At 38.2% G+C, this 19,572-nt stretch overlaps 1 protein-coding gene across 13 annotated transcripts in view; it reads right to left on the bottom strand.

Moving 5' to 3' along the window:
- LOC126272639 (protein madd-4) overlaps positions 1–19,572 on the bottom strand; it is a 1,706,630-nt gene that overhangs the window by 56,691 nt on the left and 1,630,367 nt on the right. For 7 of the 13 annotated variants that reach the window (XM_049975622.1, XM_049975618.1, XM_049975624.1 and 4 more), the window contains 2 exons: positions 19,149–19,269; positions 13,038–13,120 (listed from right to left, as the gene is read on the bottom strand). In XM_049975622.1, the coding sequence (XP_049831579.1) occupies positions 13,038–13,120; positions 19,149–19,269 (204 nt within the window). Of the gene's footprint in view, positions 1–13,037; positions 13,121–19,148; positions 19,288–19,572 lie in introns of all 13 variants that reach the window. The other 6 variants (XM_049975626.1, XM_049975621.1, XM_049975620.1 and 3 more) reach the window with 1 other exon arrangement.

Here is a 19,572-nt window from a genome sequence, read left to right as displayed (position 1 = left end):
AATAGGACAATTCTCAAGGCTGTCAATTCAACTAAGTACCTGGGTGTTAAAATTACGAACAACTTCAGTTGGAAGGACCACATAGATAATATTGTCGGGAAGGCAAGCCAAAGGTTGCGTTTCATTGGCAGGACACTTAGAAGATGCAACAAGTCCACTAAAGAGACAGCTTACACTACACTCGTTCGTCCTCTGTTAGAATATTGCTGCGCGGTGTGGGATCCTTACCAGGTGGGATTGACGGAGGACATCGAAAGGGTGCAAAAAAGGGCAGCTCGTTTTGTATTATCGTGTTACAGGGGAGAGAGTGTGGCAGATATGATACACGAGTTGGGATGGAAGACATTACAGCATAGACGTTTTTCGTCGTGGCGAGACCTTTTTACGAAATTTCAGTCACCAACTTTCTCTGCCGAATGCGAAAATATTTTGTTGAGCCCAACCTACATAGGTAGGAATGATCATCAAAATAAAATAAGAGAAATCAGAGCTCGAACAGAAAGGTTTAGGTGTTCGTTTTTCCCGCTCGCTGTTCGGGAGTGGAATAGTAGAGAGATAGTATGATTGTGGTTCGATGAACCCTCTGCCAAGCACTTAAATGTGAATTGCAGAGTATTCATGTAGATGTAGATGTAGATATACCCTTGATGACTGCACGACACAAAGCCTTAACCTCAGCTGGAACCGTCAACGGTGGCATTGGATGGTTGATGACTGGAAACATGTTGCCTGGTCAGACGAGTCTCATTTCAAATTGTATCGAGCGGATGGATGTGTATGGGTATGGTGATAACCTCATGAATCCATGCAACCTGCATGTCTGAAGGGAACTGTTCAAGCTGGTGGAGGTTCTGTAATGGCATGGGGGGTGTGCAGTTGGATTGATATGGGGCCCTTGATACGTCTAGATATAACTCTGACAGGTGACATGTATGTTCGCATCCTGTCTGATTACCTGCATCTATTCATGTCCATTCTGCATTCCGACGGACTTTGGCAATTTCAGCAGGACAATGTGATATCCTGCATGACCAGAATTGCTACAGAGGCTCCAGGAACAATCTTCTGAGTTTAAACACTTCCGCTGGCTACCAAACACCCCAGACAAGAACATTGTTTAGCACATTTGTGATGCCTTGCAATATGCTGTTCAGAAGAGATCCCCACCCCCTCATACTCCTACTGATTTATGGACAGCTCTGCAGGATTCATGGTGTCAGTTCCTTCCAGTACTACTTCAGCCATTAGTTGAGTCATTGCCATGTTGTGTTGCGGCACTTCTGCATGCTCGTGGGGGCCCTACAAGATATTAGGCAGGTGTACCATTTTCTTTGGCTCTTCAGTGTACATAAAAGGAGTTGTTTTTGTTGTAGTCTTCGGTCCAGAGACTGGTTTGATGCAGCTGTCCATGCTACTCTATCCTGCGTAAGTTTCTTCATCTCAAAGTACTTACTGCAACCTACATCCTTCTGAATCTGCTTAGTGCATTCATCTCTTGGTCTCCCTCTACAATTTTTAACTCCAAGCTGCCCTCCAATACTAAATTGATTATCCCTTGATGCCTCACAAAATGTCCTACCAACTGATCCTTTCTTCTAGTCAAGTTGTGCCACAAATTCCTCTTCTCCCCATTCTGTTGAGTACCTCCTCATTGGTTATGTGATCTACCCATCTAATCTTCAGCATTCTTCTGTAGCACCACATTTTGAAAGCTTCTATTCTCTTCTTGTCTAAACTATTTATTGTCCTTGTTTCACTTCTATACATGGCTATACTCCATAAAATACTTTCAGAAGAGACTTCCTGACACTTAAATCTATATATACTAAATGTTAAACAATTTTCTCTTCTGCAGTTTATATCCTCTCCACTTCGACCATCATCAGTTATTTTGCTCCCCAAATAGCAAAACTCATCTAATACTTTAAGTGTCTCATTTCCTAACCTAATTCCCTCAGCATCACCTGATTTAATTCAACTTCATTCCATTATCCTCGGTTTCCTTTTGTTGAGTTCATCTTATATCCTCCTTTCAAGACACTGTCCATTCCATTCAACTGCTCTTCCAGGTCCTTTCCTGTCTCTGACAGAATTACAATGTCATTGACAAACCTCGAAGTTTTTATTTCTTCTCCCTGGACTTTAATTGCTACTCAAAATTTTTCTTTTTTTTTCTTTACTGCTTGCTCAATATATAGATTGAATAACATTGGGGATAGGCTATAACCCTGTCTCAACCCTTCCCAACCCCTGCTTCCCTTTCATGCCCCTAAAATCTTATAACTGCCATCTGGTGTCTATACAAATTGTAAACAGCCTTTCTCTCCCTGTATTTGACCCTTGCCACCTTCAGAATTTGAAAGAGAGTGTTCCAGTCAACACTGTCAAAAGCTTTCTCTAAGTCTACAAATGCTATAAATTTAGGTTTGTGTTTCCTTAATCTATCTTCTAAGATAAGTCGTAGGTGCAGTATTGCCTCAGGTGTTCCAACATTTCTACAGGATCCAAACTAATCTTCCCCCAAGGTCAGCTTCTACTAGTTTTACCATTCATCTGTAAAGAATTTGTCTTAGTGTTTTGCAGCCTTGACTTCTTAAACTGATAGTTGGGTAATTTTCACACCTGTGAATACCTGCTTACCTTGTGGACTGGAATTATTACATTCTTCTTGAAGCCTGAGGATATTTCGCCTGTTTCAGTCATGTTGCTCACCAGATGGTAGAGTTTTGTCAGGACTGGATCTCCCAAGGCTATCAGTAGCTCTAATGGAATGTTGTCTACTCACGGGGCCTTGTTTTGACTTAGATCTTTTAGTACTCTATCAAACTCTTCACACAGTGCCATATCTTCCATTTCATCTTCATCTATGTCCTCTTCCAGACACATAATATTGCCCTCAAGTACATCAGGCTTACATAGACTCTGTATATACTCCTGCCACCTTTCTGCCTTCCCTTCTTTGATTAGACCTGGTTTTCCATCTGAGCTCTTGATATTCATGCATGTGGTTCTCTTTCTCCAAAGGTCTCTTTAATTTGCTTATAGGCAGTATCTATCTTACCCTTAGTGATATATACTTCTACATCCTTACATTTGTCCTCTAGCCATCCCTGCTTAGCCATTTTGCATTTCCTGTTGATCTCATTTTTGAGACGTTTGTATTCCTTTTTACCTGCTTCATTTACTGCATTTTTATATTTTCTCCTTTCATCAATTAAATTTAATATCTCTTCTGTTACAAAGAGTATGGTCATCAGTACAAGATGCAGACTGTCCAACATTAAAATAGGACAATCAGCCAAGAAAGTGCGTTTAAATATCTTGGAAGCACAATAACTGATGGCTTATGTCACCAGGAGATGAAAACTCGAATTGCCATAGTGAAGGAGGCATTCAACAGAAAGAGAAGACTCTTATGTGACAAATTAGATAACGGTCTAAGGAAAAGGTTTGGCAAATGTTTTGTGTGGTGTGTCACACTATATGGGGCAGAAACATGGATGCTGAGATGAGAGGATGAAAAAAGGTTAGAAGCATTTGAGATGTGGATGTGGAGGAGAATGAAGAGAATAAGCTTGATGGACAGAGTGAGTAATGAAAGAGTTGGTGAGAGAAGATGTCTGCTGAAGGTTGTAAGAGAAAGGAAAAAGAACTGGTTCGGACATTCACAGAGAAGGGAGTGCTTGCTAGCAGATGCTTTGGAAGGATTGGTTTGTGGGAGAAGACTGAGAGTAAGAAGGAGATACAAGATGATAGAGGACATAAAGGGAAGAGGAAATTATGCAGACCTGAAGAGGATGGCAGAAGACCAGGCAGCCTGGAGAACTACATTGTGAACATTGCCTTTTGGCAGAACACTGATGATGATCTGTTACCCAAGGATTTCTATTAGCCCTTGGCTTTTTACCTACTTGATCCTCTGCTTCCTTCACTACTTCATCTCTCACAGTTACCTATTCTTCATCTACTGTATTTCTTTCTGCCATTCTTGTCAATTGTTCCCTAATTATCTCTCTGAAACTCTCTGCAACCTCTGGTTCTTTCAGTTTATCCACGTCCCATCTCCTTAAATTCCTGCTTTTTTGCAATTTCTTCAGTTTTAATCTACAGTTCATATCCAACAGATTGTGATCAGAGTCCACATCTGCCCCTGGAAATGTCATTACAATTTAAAACCTGTTTCCTAAATCTCTGTCTTATCATTATGTGGGGTGAGTCACCTAATGCTACCAATGGAAACATCTCCCAAACCACAACAAACATTTTACATTGTAAAATGTTAATTACAGCCAGAGTAATTTGCAACATAAAGCCGATGCTTCAGTAATTCCTCAGCAGTTCAGTCATGTGTATTGGAGAAAATCGAATTATTTAGGGGCACAAAATGAACAGTGATGTAATGTAGGTACAGAAGAGAATTGAACAGCACCTTACGTCCACATGCTAACATTTTTATTAGTCTTTTTCTCTGAAGAATACTGTTGTTGTTGTTGTTGTCTTCAGTCCTGAGACTGGTTTGATGCAGCTCTCCATGCTACTCTATCCTGTGCAAGCTGCTTCATCTCCCAGTACCTACTGCAACCTACATCCTTCTGAATCTGCTTAGTGTACTCATCTCTCGGTCTCCCTCTACGATTTTTACCCTCCACGCTGCCCTCCAATGCTAAATTTGTGATCCCTTGATGCCTCAAAACATGTCCTACCAACCGATCCCTTCTTCTAGTCAAGTTGTGCCACAAACTTCTCTTCTCCCCAATCCTATTCAATACCTCCTCATTAGTTACGTGCTCTATCCACCTTATCTTCAGTATTCTTCTGTAGCACCACATTTCGAAAGCTTCTATTCTCTTCTTGTCCAAACTAGTTATCGTCCATGTTTCACTTCCATACATGGCTACACTCCAAACAAATACTTTCAGAAACGACTTCCTGATACATAAATCTATATTCGATGTTAACAAATTTCTCTTCTTCAGAAACGCTTTCCTTGCCATTGCCAGTCTACATTTTATATCCTCTCTACTTCGACCATCATCAGTTATTTTACTTCCTAAATAGCAAAACTCCTTTACTGCTTTAAGTGTCTCATTTCCTAGTCTAATTCCCTCAGCATCACCCGATTTCATTTGACTACATTCCATTATCCTCGTTTTGCTTTTGTTAATGTTCATCTTATATCCTCCTTTCAAGACACTGTCCATTCTGTTCAACTGCTCTTCCAAGTCCTTTGCCGTCTCTGACAGAATTACAATGTCATCGGCGAACCTCAAAGTTTTTACTTCGTCTCCATGAATTTTAATACCTACTCCAAATTTTTCTTTTGTTTCCTTTACTGCTTGCTCAATATACAGATTGAATAACATCGGGGAGAGGCTACAACCCTGTCTCACTCCTTTCCCAACCACTGCTTCCCTTTCATGCCCCTCGACTCTTATGACTGCCATCTGGTTTCTGTACAAATTATAAATAGCCTTTCGCTCCCTGTATTTTACCCCCGCCACCTTTAGAATTTTAAAAAGAGTATTCCAGTCAACATTGTCAAAAGCTTTCTCTAAGTCTACAAATGCTAGAAACGTAGGTTTGCCTTTTCTTAATCTTTCTTCTAAGATAAGTCGTAAGGTCAGTATTGCCTCACGTGTTCCAACATTTCGACGGAATCCAAACTGATCCTCCCCGAGGTCCGCATCTACCAGTTTTTCCATTCGTCTGTAAAGAATTCGCGTTAGTATTTTGCAGCTGTGACTTATTAAACTGATAGTTCGGTAATTTTCACATCTGTCAACACCTGCTTTCTTTGGGATTGGAATTATTATATTCTTCTTGAAGTCTGAGGGTATTTCGCCTGTCTCATATATCTTGCTCACCAGCTGGTAGAGTTTTGTCATGACTGGCTCTCCCAAGGCCGTTCTAATGGGATGTTGTCTACTCCGGGGGCCTTGTTTCGACTCAGGTCTTTCAGTGCTCTGTCAAACTCTTCACGCAGTATCGTATCTCCCATTTCGTCTTCATCTACATCCTCTTCCATTTCCATAATATTGTCCTCAAGTACATCACCCTTGTATAAACCTTATATATACTCCTTCCACCTTTCTGCCTTCCCTTCTTTGCTTAGAACTGGGCTGCCATCTGAGCTCTTGATATTCATACACATGGTTCTCTTCTCTCCAAAGGTCTCTTTAATTTTCCTGTAGGCTGTATCTATCTTACCCCTAGTGAGATAAACTTCTACATCCTTACATTTGTCCTCTAGCCATCCCTGTTTAGCCATTTTGCACTTCCTGTCGATCTCATTTTTGAGACGTTTGTATTCCTTTTTGCCTGCTTCATTTACTGCATTTTTATATTTTCTCCTTTCATCAGTTAAATTCAATATTTCTTCTGTTACCCAAGGATTTCTAGCAGCCCTCGTCTTTGTACCTACTTTATCCTCTGCTGCCTTCACTACTACATCCCTCAGAGCTACCCATTCTTCTTCTACTGTATTTCTTTCCCCTATTCCTGTCAATTGTTCCCTTATGCTCTCCCTGAAACTCTGTACAACCTCTGGTTCTTTCAGTTTATCCAGGTCCCATCTCCTTAATTTCCCACATTTTTGCAGTTTCTTCAGTTTTAATCTACAGGTCATAACCAATAGATTGTGGTCAGAGTCCACATCTGCCCCTGAAAATGTCTTACAATTTAAAACCTGGTTCCTAAATCTCTGTCTTACCATTATATAATCTATCTGATACCTTTTAGTATCTCCAGGGTTCTTCCACGTATACAACCTTCTTTCATGATTCTTAAACCAAGTGTTAGCTATGATTAAGTTGTGCTCTGTGCAAAATTCTACTAGGCGGCTTCCTCTTTTATTTCTTAGCCCCAATCCATATTCACCTATTATGTTTCCTTCTCTCCCTTTTCCTTCACTCGAATTCCAGTCACCCATTACTATTAAATTTTCGTCTCCCTTCACTATCTGAATAATTTCTTTTATTTCATCGTACATTTCTTCAATTTCTTCATCATCTGCAGAGCTAGTTGGCATATAAACTTGTACTACTGTAGTAGGTGTGGGCTTCGTATCTATCTTGGCCACAATAATGCGTTCACTATGCTGTTTGTAGTAGCTTACCCGCATTCCTATTTTCCTATTCATTATTAAACCTACTCCTGCATTACCCCTATTTGATTTTGTGTTTATAACCCTGTAGTCACCTGACCAGAAGTCTTGTTCCTCCTGCCACCGAACTTCACTAATTCCCACTATATCTAACTTTAACCTATCCATTTCCCTTTTTAAATTTTCTAACCTACCTGCCCGATTAAGGGATCTGACATTCCACGCTCCGATCCGTAGAACGCCAGTTTTCTTTCTCCTGATAACGACATCCTCCTGAGTAGTCCCCGCCCGGAGATCCGAATGGGGGACTATTTTACCTCCAGAATATTTTACCCAAGAGGATGCCATCATCATTTAATCATACAGTAAAGCTGCATGTCCTCGGGAAAAATTACGGCTGTAGTTTCCCCTTGCTTTCAGCCGTTCGCAGTACCAGCACAGCAAGGCCGTTTTGGTTAATGTTGCAAGGCCAGATCAGTCAATCATCCAGACTGTTGCCCCTGCAACTACTGAAAAGGCTGCTGCCCCTCTTCAGGAACCACACGTTTGTCTGGCCTCTCAACAGATACCCCTCCGTTGTGGTTGCACCTACGGTACGGCCATCTGTATCGCTGAGGCACGCAAGCCTCCCCACCAACGGCAAGGTCCATGGTTCATGGGGGACGGAAGAATACTGTACGTCATTGATTTTTTAGTTAAATTTACAAATTTGTTTTTTGTTTTCAGTTACAGAATGTAAAATAGTGTGTCCTGACATTTCAGGCCAGTAAATGTTCAAAGTGGTGCCCATCATTTGCTGCACACATTTGCAGTCTACCATGTAATGAATGTCTTACAGGATGCAGTACATCTGGTGTAATGTTGCCACAGGCCACCTCATGTTTCATATCCTCTGGGGTTGTATGCACATCATGGTTCAAGTTACCCTTTCACATACTCCACAGAAAGAAATCTAAAGGCATAAGATCAGGAGAAAAGGCTGGCCAATTTACTGTATTTATGGGAATTTAAGCCGCAGTTTTTTTCTGGTTTTTATAATCCAAAAAACTGTCTGCAGCTTAGAATCAAGTGCAAAGTAAGCGGAAGTTCTGAAAAATGTTGGTAGGTGCCGCCACAACTAACTTCTGCCATTGAATATATGTAGCGCTACACAGGCATGCTTTGCAGGCACAAAGATAAATACTGGTGCCAAAACCTCTGCGTCAGTAACTAAATATAAAAATGAACAAAAAAAAGGTGGAAGACGAGCTATTTTTCTCCGCCCCAAGTTTTGACCACTGCATTTTCATACATTATCCAATGAAGTAAATAGAAATTCCATATTGTTCATCTTCGAATGTAGCAGCATTTCAATGCACTACGAAAATGCGACTGGCAAGATTGGCTCTGAGCACTTAACATCTGAGGTCATCAGTCCCCTAGAACTTAGAACTACTTAAACCTAACTAACCTAAGGACATCACACACATCCATGTCCGAGGCAGGATTCTAACCTGCGACCATAGTGATCGCGCGGTGCCTGACTGAAGCGTCTAGAACTGCTCGGCCACACCGGCCGGCTGGCAAGACTATTTGGGATGTTTGTCAATATGGCTAACTCTATGTTCTGTCATCATGCCATCATGTCATGTCTATATTCATATTATTCTTATGCCTAATAGTGATACAGTCAGAAATGAAGCACAGCAATTGAATAGATTTTTAAATCTAAGGTGACTCTAATTTCTGCGCAGAATGTAATGTACTAAAGAGGTGTCTCCAAAGATTTTCAAATGGAGAAAAAGTTTCACCAAACTCTCGTTCAGAACATCTTCTATCACATGCAGTCTATTATTTGGTTCTTGTTGATCATTATCAAAGAAAGCAGCAGTGTAAGTAACAACAAATAGCAGTCTCTTGCCATTGTTTCGCTAATGAGACGATCCCTCCCTCTCTCCCTCTCTCTCTCTCTCTCTTTATCTTTTTTTTTTCTTTTATTGCCAGCAGCGGTAGCGCACACAAAAGCAAGCCATGCTGCGAGCGGTGACAGGTCGTAAACACTTATTATCAGAATGCGACAAACAATCCATGACACAGTACAGTAATGCATTTTCAGCTTAGAGTGACGTAAACACCTATAACAAAGAGAACAGCACTTGTCAGATCAAAGAAAAATAAGCAATCAATTCACGTGAAAAAGGAAGGGTACCCATATAAAAATGGATGGAGCGCCTGATGCATAGCAATGGCTACCTCGTAAAGCTTAATGCTAAGCTTATGACTCGAACCAAACTAAAATAGCTGTATCATCATTCACTCAACCTAAATTGTGTCTCATATTACAATGGACCAACTTTGTTTTGATTTGGAGGTGCGGCCTAAAACTTTGCTCTGCCCTTGAATTTCAAGTCTCAAATTTCAGGTGCGGGTTAGATTCGGGAAAATTTTTTTTCCTTGCTTTCGAGTCTAATTTTTCAGGTGCAGCTTAGATTCGAGTAAATACGGTATGCGTCTGCCACATCCTGTGAAATACCCATTGAAGATGCTGTCAAGGGTCAGCCTAGTGTTATTGCAGAATGTGCAGGAGCACCATCATGTTGATACCACATATGTCTACACGTTTCCAGCAGGACATTTTCTAGCAATTCTGGCAGATTGTTTTGTAGAAACTCAATGTATTTTCCATCTGTTTGAATGCCTTCAGTGAAGTGAGGACCAATGAGATGGTCGCCAATTACTCTGCACCATACATTTACCTTACAGGGTCACTGTCGCTCTACCTGTCAAAGCCAGCGAGGATTGTCCACAGACCAGTAACACATGTTTCATAAATTCACTACACCATGATTTGTGAAACCTGCTCCATCGGTAAACAGACAGAACTGCAATGCATTCTCTGTTAATGCCCATTGACAGAAAATCATTCGAGTATTAAAATCATCTCCATGTAATTGCTGATGCAGTGACACATGATAGGGGTGAAATTTGTGATGATAAAGTATGCACATTACACTACTTTGATTCATTGCACTGCCTCTAGCAATATCACATGAAGTCATGTGTGGGTTCACGGCAACAGCAGCTAACACACCAACTGCACCTGCTTCTCCTGTGATGGGTTTGTTAAGTATTTGTTATATTTTAAGTTGTGCTAAAAATAATAACAGGTTTCCATTTAGAAAAACATAAGTATTTGTTGAAAATCAGACTTCTGTGCATTAGTCAGTGGTTTGTATTAACTAATTACAACAGCCTCTCTCCTCACTTTTGGTCTGCGGAATTGGTTATTCAGCGTTTCTTGTGGTTTGAAAGGTGTTTCCAGTGGTAATGTTAGGTGATTCACCCTGTATAATCTATCTGAAAATTTCCAGTATCTCCAGGCCTCTTCCACGTATACAGCATTCATTCACGATTCTTAAACCAAGTGTTAGCTATGATTAATTTATGCTCTGTGCACAATTCTAAGAGGCGGCTTTCTCTTTCATTCCTTAACCCTGTTCCATATTCACCTACTGTATTTCCTTCTCTTCCTGTTTCCTGTTATCGAATTCCAGTCCCCCATGACTATTAAATTTTTGTCTCCTTTCACTATATGAATAATTTCTTTTATCTCATCATACATTTCTTCAATCTCTTCATCGTCTGTGGAACTAGTTGGCACGTATACTTGTACTACTGTGGTTGGCATGGGCTTTGTGTCTATCTTGGCTACAATAAAGCATTCACTATGCTGTTCGTAATAGCTTACCCACACTCCTATTTTTTTATTCGTTATTAAACCTACTCCTGCATTAGATCTATTTGATTTTGTATTTATAACCTTCTATTTACCTGACCAGAAGTCTTGGTCCTCCTGCCACCGAATTTCACTAATTCCCACTATACCAAACTTTAATCTATCCATTTCCCTTTTTATATTTTCTAACCTACCTGCCCAATTAAGGGATCTGGCATTCCATGCTCTGATCCACAGAACACCAGTTTTGTTTCTCCTGATAAAAGGGTACACTTATGGAAATCTGACTTTTATCAAAGAAATATTTTGTCACCAGCAAAAGGTAGGTCTGTATCATGAAATGAGATTGAGAGCAAAATAAATTCATTAATCTCATTTGGGAAAATGGACATTCACATATTTGGCATAATCAAATAGTATATGGTCTTTCTAAAGAAAGTATCAAAGAAGGGGACTCAGTACTTACACAGCTTCCATGTTATGATTTTCTCTACGTATCAAAAACAGAGGTTTATGATCAATAGGAAACTCAGTGGCAAATATCACAGCAGCAAAATGGCTTTTCACTCACTTCAGTACAATGTAATATACTAATAAAACCTGTACAGCCATAAAAATCTAAGAAAATATGTAACGTCAATTATTAGAATGAAGTTGGGATATGCATGTTTCCCTGCATATCTCTACAGGATTGGAAAGACAGTCGCTTCCACATGTAGCGAACATCCAGAAAATGAAGTAGATCTGACTCACATCATATTTTGATGTCCCAAATAGATTCCACATTTAAAAAAAAAACTGTGGGAAAAACCTTTTAAAAATGAAGATTCCCATGCCAACAAATATTAAAACATTTATGAGTGAATAACCTCGAAATTAACACTTCAATAGCTTGTTACCACCAACAAGCAGATACAAAGCTCTAACATATCAAAGACTGAATTTTATGAATGTGCAAAACTACCATGTCTTTAAAATTTAATTTCAGTTACTAACTTAAGCAATTGTAACAACTGTATTGTTTGTAACAAAAAGGCAATTAATTTAATTAAAAAATACCAAATAATGAAAGACAGTATGTTCACTATGCTTACTGGTACAATGGCAGGTTTTCAAGATTTAAGTGAGTTTGAACGTTGTGTTATAGTTGTCACACGATCGATGGACATAGCATCTCCAAGGTACAAGGTACAACAAGTTGTACATCAAGTTTATACTACAACTAAAATTTTTATATGATTTCAGTGTTTCAGAGCATTTGGTTATCCATGGAAATCCTTATTCTACACTTGCACCTACTGTCAAATAAAACAGAAAGAATCTGTTCAGTTTAGCTTCAAAATGTAATCAGTCATTTGTCGTCTAAGATCTTCCTTTCTCTTGTATTGTAACTGATCTTACGCTATAGTTTTTTCACTGTGGTACATTCTAGCATGTCATCATATTTCTCTGTTACTCAAATTACTGTGCCATGTACAGATATCTTACTTTTTCTTTTATGCCATCTGGCTCAATGGATCATGCTCTGCTAAAAGTTTCTTTTCCATTGTCTTTCATCCATCACTGTCATCTGCCATTCATCCTCCCAGGGGTCTCCTACCTGTCATGCTGCAATCCTGGAGCTCCTGTGAACATCTGTCATGTTCCATCTGAACCAATGTCCAGCCCGCTGTAGTCACTTACATCTTATGATTTCTGCTATATTGGCTTCTTGGTACAGTTTGTCTAGTACATGGTTGTGTCTCTTATTTATCCTTTCTTTAGCTTACTGCTAATTAGCCTCCATATTTAATTATTATATATTCTCTGAAGCAAAAAGGTTTGATTTTCAAAAATCCAGATTATTTGTTTATAGTATTGGCCAACTGGTGTGATATGGCAGCTCAGTGGGTGTCAGATTACAAATTCAAAGGTCTGAGGTTCAGTCCCTGTTTGACCCTAATATTGTTTCCATAACTTACGACTTTGTCTAGCAATAATTTATATACATAAAAAAATTTTGAGTTGCACCATAATTTGGAGTCACTGTAGATCTCCATAACTGGCTGGGTAAGTCAGTTCGAAGGTTGCAAGGGCAAATAATATCCAGCAGAACAATACCTAGATAATACCTACTACCTAGTTAAACACCTACTACCAGGTTGGTAACCACTTCACTATTTATGCCACAGCATACTACTTTATACCTACATAAATATGGTGTGCTTGTTTTCCAGTTACCTGAAAGCCACCACCTCCACATGTCTGTGAACATTTGGACCACTCAGTTATCATCCAGTCAAACTTAAGGTTTTCAGCACTTCCTGTAACAAGTTTTACAATATTAACAAAGGAACCCTATCTTCACAAATATCAGTTAAATGGAAAACAGTTACAATATCACACACAATTCATACTCATGAGAAAGAGGAGTTACCTCTAAGGAATGAACACACAAATCAATAGACGTAACCAGGTACAATAGTATATCGTTTTTGTGGTGCATATGCACAGAAGCAAGAGGTATTCCTCTCGATATGTACCAGTTATATATTTTAATGTAAAATATGCTGGAAACCTAAGATACATGCTTTAAAAAGACCAAATGTCAAAATTGGCCAATCATATAGATAAAAGAATAATAATGCAGCGTACCTTGACCATGTTTTCATTCACAAAACACATTGAAGCTGTGAACCACCACAGAAATATTTTTTTTTAAATATTTCACAGGTTAGAGTACAATGAAGTAACTTAGAAATGGTTCAAATTTCTCTAAGCACTTTGGGACTTAACATCTGAGGTCATCAGTCCCCTAGAACTTAGAACTCCTTAAACCTAACAAACATAAGGACATCACACACATCCATGCCCGAGGCTGGATTCGAACCTGTGACCGTAGCAGCAGCGCTGTTCCGGACTGAAGTGCCTAGAACCGGTCGGCCACAGCGGCCGGCTAACTTTTAAATATATGGAAGATCAGTAAGAACATGAAACAAACTATAATCCTGCTTAATTTAATCCACTGTAGATATGGTTGAACACCATGAATGTCAATGCAAAGGCAGTACAGTTTCTTGAAATGTTAACTGGTAACTATTTTATTTTAGGATATTTTTATTAATGAAATCATTATCAATTTCAAATTTGTCAGCATTCATTCTTTTACTTTATTATATTTAATTATTTTGTATCAGGACTCACACTGTAACAAATATATGTGCAGCTGTTTGATCATGAAATATCAACAAAGTTAATTACAGAATGTGATTCTCAGTTAAGTAACATATTAAGCTATCTCTGTAACCAGTTGTTTATCAGTGGAATATTCCTTGAATGTTTGAAATATCCTGTACTTAAGCCACTGTTTAAGAAGGGAGATAAAGAAATAGTGTCAAATTTTAAGTAAATGAAAATATTATGGTGTAACAGGAAATGCTGTAAAATGGTTCAAATCTTATCTCTCTGACAGGAAACAAAGGGTGTTATTAGGAAACAGACATGTATTAAGCTATCAGGCATGGGAACTAATTACATGTGGGGTCCCACAAAGTTCCATCTTAGGAACCTTACTTTTTCTTGTTTATGTCAACGACCTTTCATCAGTAACATTACCAGATGCCAAGTTTGTTTTGTTTGCCAGTGATACAAACATTGCAATAAATAGTAAATCAAGTGTAGTCTTAGAAAGATTGGCTACTAAAATATTTGTGGACATTGATCACTGGTTCCTAGCCAATTCTTTTCACAAAACTTAAAAAAAAAAAAATACACGCAATTCAGAACTTGTAAGGGGTGTCCCATGTGTATATGCCTAACATATGATGACAAGCAGATAGAAGAAGTAGACAGTATTAAATTCTTGGGATTACAGCTTGATAATAAATTCAGCTGGGAGGAGCACACCACAGAACTGCTGAACTGTCTAAACAAATCTCTATTTCTAATGCGAATTCTGTCAGACATAGGGAACATAAAAATGGAAAAGCTGGCATACTATGCTTAATTTCACTCCATAATATCATACAGAATTATTTTTGGGGTAATTCATTAAGCCAAGTGAAAGTTTCCCGGGAACAAAAATGTGCATTAAGAGTTATATGTGGTGGGAACTCAAGAACATCCTGCAGAGGTGTGTTTAGGGAAGTAGGCTTGCCTATATATTTATTCCTTAATGAAATTTGTCATTAAAGATACATCACTTTTTCAAACCAACAGCTCAGTTGATGGAATCAATAGTAGAAATAAGAACAATCTTCACAAGGATTTGAAGTTACTTACTCTTGTACAAAAAAGTGTGCATTATTCAGGAACACATTTTCAATAACTTGCTTGAAATTCAGTTCAGTTTATTGGTGGCCAGCTCCTACACACACACACACACACACACACACACACACACACACACACACACACAAATAAAAAATAAAAATCAGTTGTTCTACTGAGAAATTCATCAATGGAGTAGACGGAGTTGGCCACCAATAAATCCTTTAGGCTTCTCTTAAACTGAATTTCATTGGTTGTTAAGCTCTTTATGGCTGCTGGCAAGTTACTGAAAATGTGTGTGGTTTAATTTACCAATGATTCCAATGCCTCAATCATCACAGCATACAAACTACACTAAGTTTCTTCTGGCTGAGAAGAAAGATTGTTTGAGAGGAGCATAATATTGGAGTCAGGTAATTTTCTTAAAGAAATAATGTAGAAAAATGACAGTCTGCAGAGGCACATGTTAACAAGTGTAGTGACACAACACTTGTGAAAGACAGAAATTTGTGTGCTGTGTAAAAAGTGCCAGAAAGTGAATGTAAAAGGAATTCTGAGTGTGAAGCTACATGAAAAGTGCGCTTAAAAGTTATTAGTGATTATATTAAATGGACATGCCTAGGCTGAACTTGTTTCGACTTGATTTCACAAGAAGACAATATGAAAGTGCTATGTGGTGACAGTTACACTTTAAAAGCAGAATTGTCAATCCTGAAGCAAAAGAATTGTGACCTAAAGCATGAAAAAAAGGTTTTTGTAAGAACAGTTAGGCAATAAATGATAATATTCTCAAAAACAGCATCTCAGTAAACAGTCGTTGTTGATCCCATTCTTGCAGGATCTTTTACCGGCTGCTGTGATGTCAGAGATTTGATGTTATACCGGATTCCTGATATTCACTGTACACTCGTGAAATGGTCGTATGTGAAAATCCCCGCTTCATCGCTACTTTGGAGATGCTGTGTCTCATCGCTCAAGCATTGCCTATAACACCATGTTCAAACCCACTTAAATCTTGATAACCTGCCATTGTAGCAGCAATAGCCAATCTAACAACTGTGCCAGACACTTGTTGTCTTATATAGGCATTGCCAACCGCAGCACCGTATTCTGCCTGTTTACATATCTCTGTATTTGAATATGCATGCATGTAGCGGTTTCTTTGGCACTTCAGTGTATTACAAAAGAATCTTCATCCACATTTGTATTAATTCTCATAGAAACAGGAGTAAAGAGGAAACTGTTAGAGCAACAAATAACTTAATTCAATATGCCAGTAAACTTCAAAAGATCTAGAATTGTACTGAGAGGCACTGTCTGCAGAAGATCTGTCAGTCATCAACGTAAAGAGAGAATTAAATGTGATATTAACAAAAACTGAGCTTAAGGCAAACTGCTCCTAGGCTGCCCCATGGGGCATTGGCACTGTGTAGCACCCATTGGCTCACTCACAGGCTGGTGCAGAATGGGTAGACCACCTTCCAGGCAGCTCTATTGGACATGTTCTGCTCATGTGCTAGTCACTTGGCCATTCACAGTTGTGGGCTTCCATCCACTGTAGTACTTTTGCTTACACTACAGCACAGCTGCCTGACTGCCCACATATTAGCTACTTGCCCACCTGTGCCCATGGGACCCTGCCTCATGGGACCCTGCCTGCCCACCAGGAAGCATGTGAGCTGGAACAACCTAGTCTAGGTGCAATGCTTATAAATATGAATAAGTTCTTGAGGAATAAATGCTTAGATAAAGACAGTTTACACTTAAGTAGATTAAGATCCAAAACTCTTAGTACAATGTTTGCTGATACCTGGAAAATTAACAATGTTTAGTAACAAAAATGGTAAAATGAAAATACTACCTATGAAAAAGTATGCTTGAAATCATAAATAAGAAATGAAGTCTCTACAATATGCACTGGAATATTAATGGTCAAGAACTGACTTTGCAAACGAAAGTTATAAAGTTGATGAGCCACAAATTATTGATTACAAACACAAAATGCTAAACTTATTTGTCTCAATGAACATTGGTTTACAGATAATAAAATAACATAATATTGAAATTCATAATAAAACTGAAAATTTCGAATCAGCCAACAGCTTTTGCAAATAAAAGATATCATATGAAGACTCACGTACACTTCTACATTCCAATTTAAAACAAGAAATAAGAAATGATTTTGATTATTTGAATGAATAGAGTATATCTGAGAGCTGTTGTGTCAAGTTAAGGGACCTAAACACCATATCAGTTTCTATTTACTGTGTATCAGAGCTTCTGGTCAGATTTCAGCACCTTGATCAAATTTTGCAATAAATAAAAAAGGAAAAAAAGTTGTAAAATTTTCTGAATTCATTATTAATATTATAGTTAATAACAATGATAAATCCAAATTCAATTAAAAAATAAAATCACTTTGTTTTCAAATTAAACATCACTGAACCCAATACAGTAAATGCGCAGTGTCCTTTATTTATAACATTTTAACTAATTACATGTTTGAAAATGTTTATTAATTTTGCCTGGATTTAGGAACTTCTGAACACTCTGCATGTTTCATATAAGTACCAAAAAGTAACAGAGAAATTTCATTAACAAAAGCCATATGCAAAGGAACATAAATGAATAAGGCAACTATATTTCGTAATAAGTTAAGGGAGGTAAATGATCTATTGACAGGACTCATTCAAGCAGTGGTAACTATGAGAAATTTCTAAGTAGCTTTCTTGAAATGTTTATTGAAACGTTTCTGCTTAGAACCATATGCAACAAAATATCTAGCAGATTTGAAAGGATAATTCAAGGTATAAAAATTTCTAGTGCCAGAAAAAGTAAATGCCATGACAAACTAAAATAAAACAAAAACAGGCAATTTACTGTATATATTAGATGTCTAAAGAAAGTTGAAGAGACCGCAAAAGATGATACATTCATTTTAAAAAATAAAAGTAAGACAAAGACAGTGTGGTTGATTATCAAATCAAGAGATAGGCATTAGAGTTAGCAGTGATCAAATCAGAGGATTAAACTAGATGATAGCTTCATTGTAAATGGATTCCATTCCAGTCCTGTCACTGTTTATCCTACCCTATCAGGGGCTTGACCAAATGTGAAAGCATCTATGACATTTACCAGCTCTTCTGCAATCATTGCACAGTTTTTTTATGTTGATAAGACTACCAACCATCTGTCCACCAGGATGAACAGCCACAGCCAAACTCTGGCCAAGAGCAAAGTAGACCACACTGTGGCACAACACATAGCTGAACATAACATGCTTGATTTCAGTGGCTGCTTAACTACCTGAGCCATCTGGATCCTCTCCCCCACCACCAGATTTTCTGAACTGCACAGGTGAGAGGTATCTTTACAACGCATTCTCCACACTTATGATTATCCAGGTTTCAATCTATAGTAACATACTATCACCACACCCTCCATCCAACAGTTTCCACCCGCTCTGTCCTATCACCTCCTCCCCACTCTCAACTCTCACCCTCTTTGTTTGCCACCCTCCGTCAATGCACTTGCCCATAATTTCCCACTTGCCTCCTTTTTCTGCCAAAGTTGGTGGTCATATGTGTGTGAGGTGTACTTGCTTGTGTGTATGAATGCTGTGGCCAAAAGCTTTGTGCAAGTGTCTTTTAATTGTGCCTGTCTGCAATTTAATGTGTCATCTTTATGGTAAGTAGTAATCTATTTTTTCCTACATTGTTGATATTCATACTTGGAGTTTCTGTTGATTAAGGTTAATCCAGTGATAGGCCAATAGCGTTTTGATTTTATTTTTACCAAATATGTATTTCTTGTTGTAGATATTTTTTGTAAACTTGAACTTTTTCCATTTCAATAACTTTTACATCCATTTCAAACATTTCTAGTCCATTCTGCCACATACAGTAGTTTGTCGATGGTATTTAAATTTATTGACTTGCTCTATTCTACCTTTGTTGTTTTATGTAAATTTTGAGCCAGTACTATTCATCATTTTTTCCAAAAGATTAATTTGATTTGTTTTTTTATCCTCTAGTACGTATTAAAAATAGTAAATACTACAAATGTGGAAATGATTGTTTTTACCTCTTCCTAAGACAACTGCTGGACCAAATTCATCTTCGTACATGTCTTCATCTGGTTTGCCGTATTTCACAATGGGTATTGAATCACTGACAGTGCGATGTCCTCTTGAGTTGCTGAAGGTCTGAAATAGCCAAAGTGTCTGTGCTCTTTGTTATTGTGCAAGTTCACAAAGACATAGCATCAGAAATTCTTGACAGGCAAAATAAGTATTAAAACACAATATTGTAAGCTGTCATAAAATGAAGTGACAATTAACTTAATCAGGTCAAAACAAAATAAGAATACTAAAATAATATTTGCTAAACAGAGTAATACAGCAAAAAAATTTGGGATGGTGCAGGATGTTGAACAGTGATACTATTTCAACTTTTGTAACAGGTAATAAAAATAAACTTTGTACCCAAGATTACTGGGTTTTTAATGT

This window comes from Schistocerca gregaria, chromosome 5 (assembly GCF_023897955.1).
Source record: "Schistocerca gregaria isolate iqSchGreg1 chromosome 5, iqSchGreg1.2, whole genome shotgun sequence".
NCBI lineage: Eukaryota > Metazoa > Arthropoda > Insecta > Orthoptera > Acrididae > Schistocerca > Schistocerca gregaria.
This window is presented reverse-complemented; position numbering and strand designations above follow the sequence as displayed.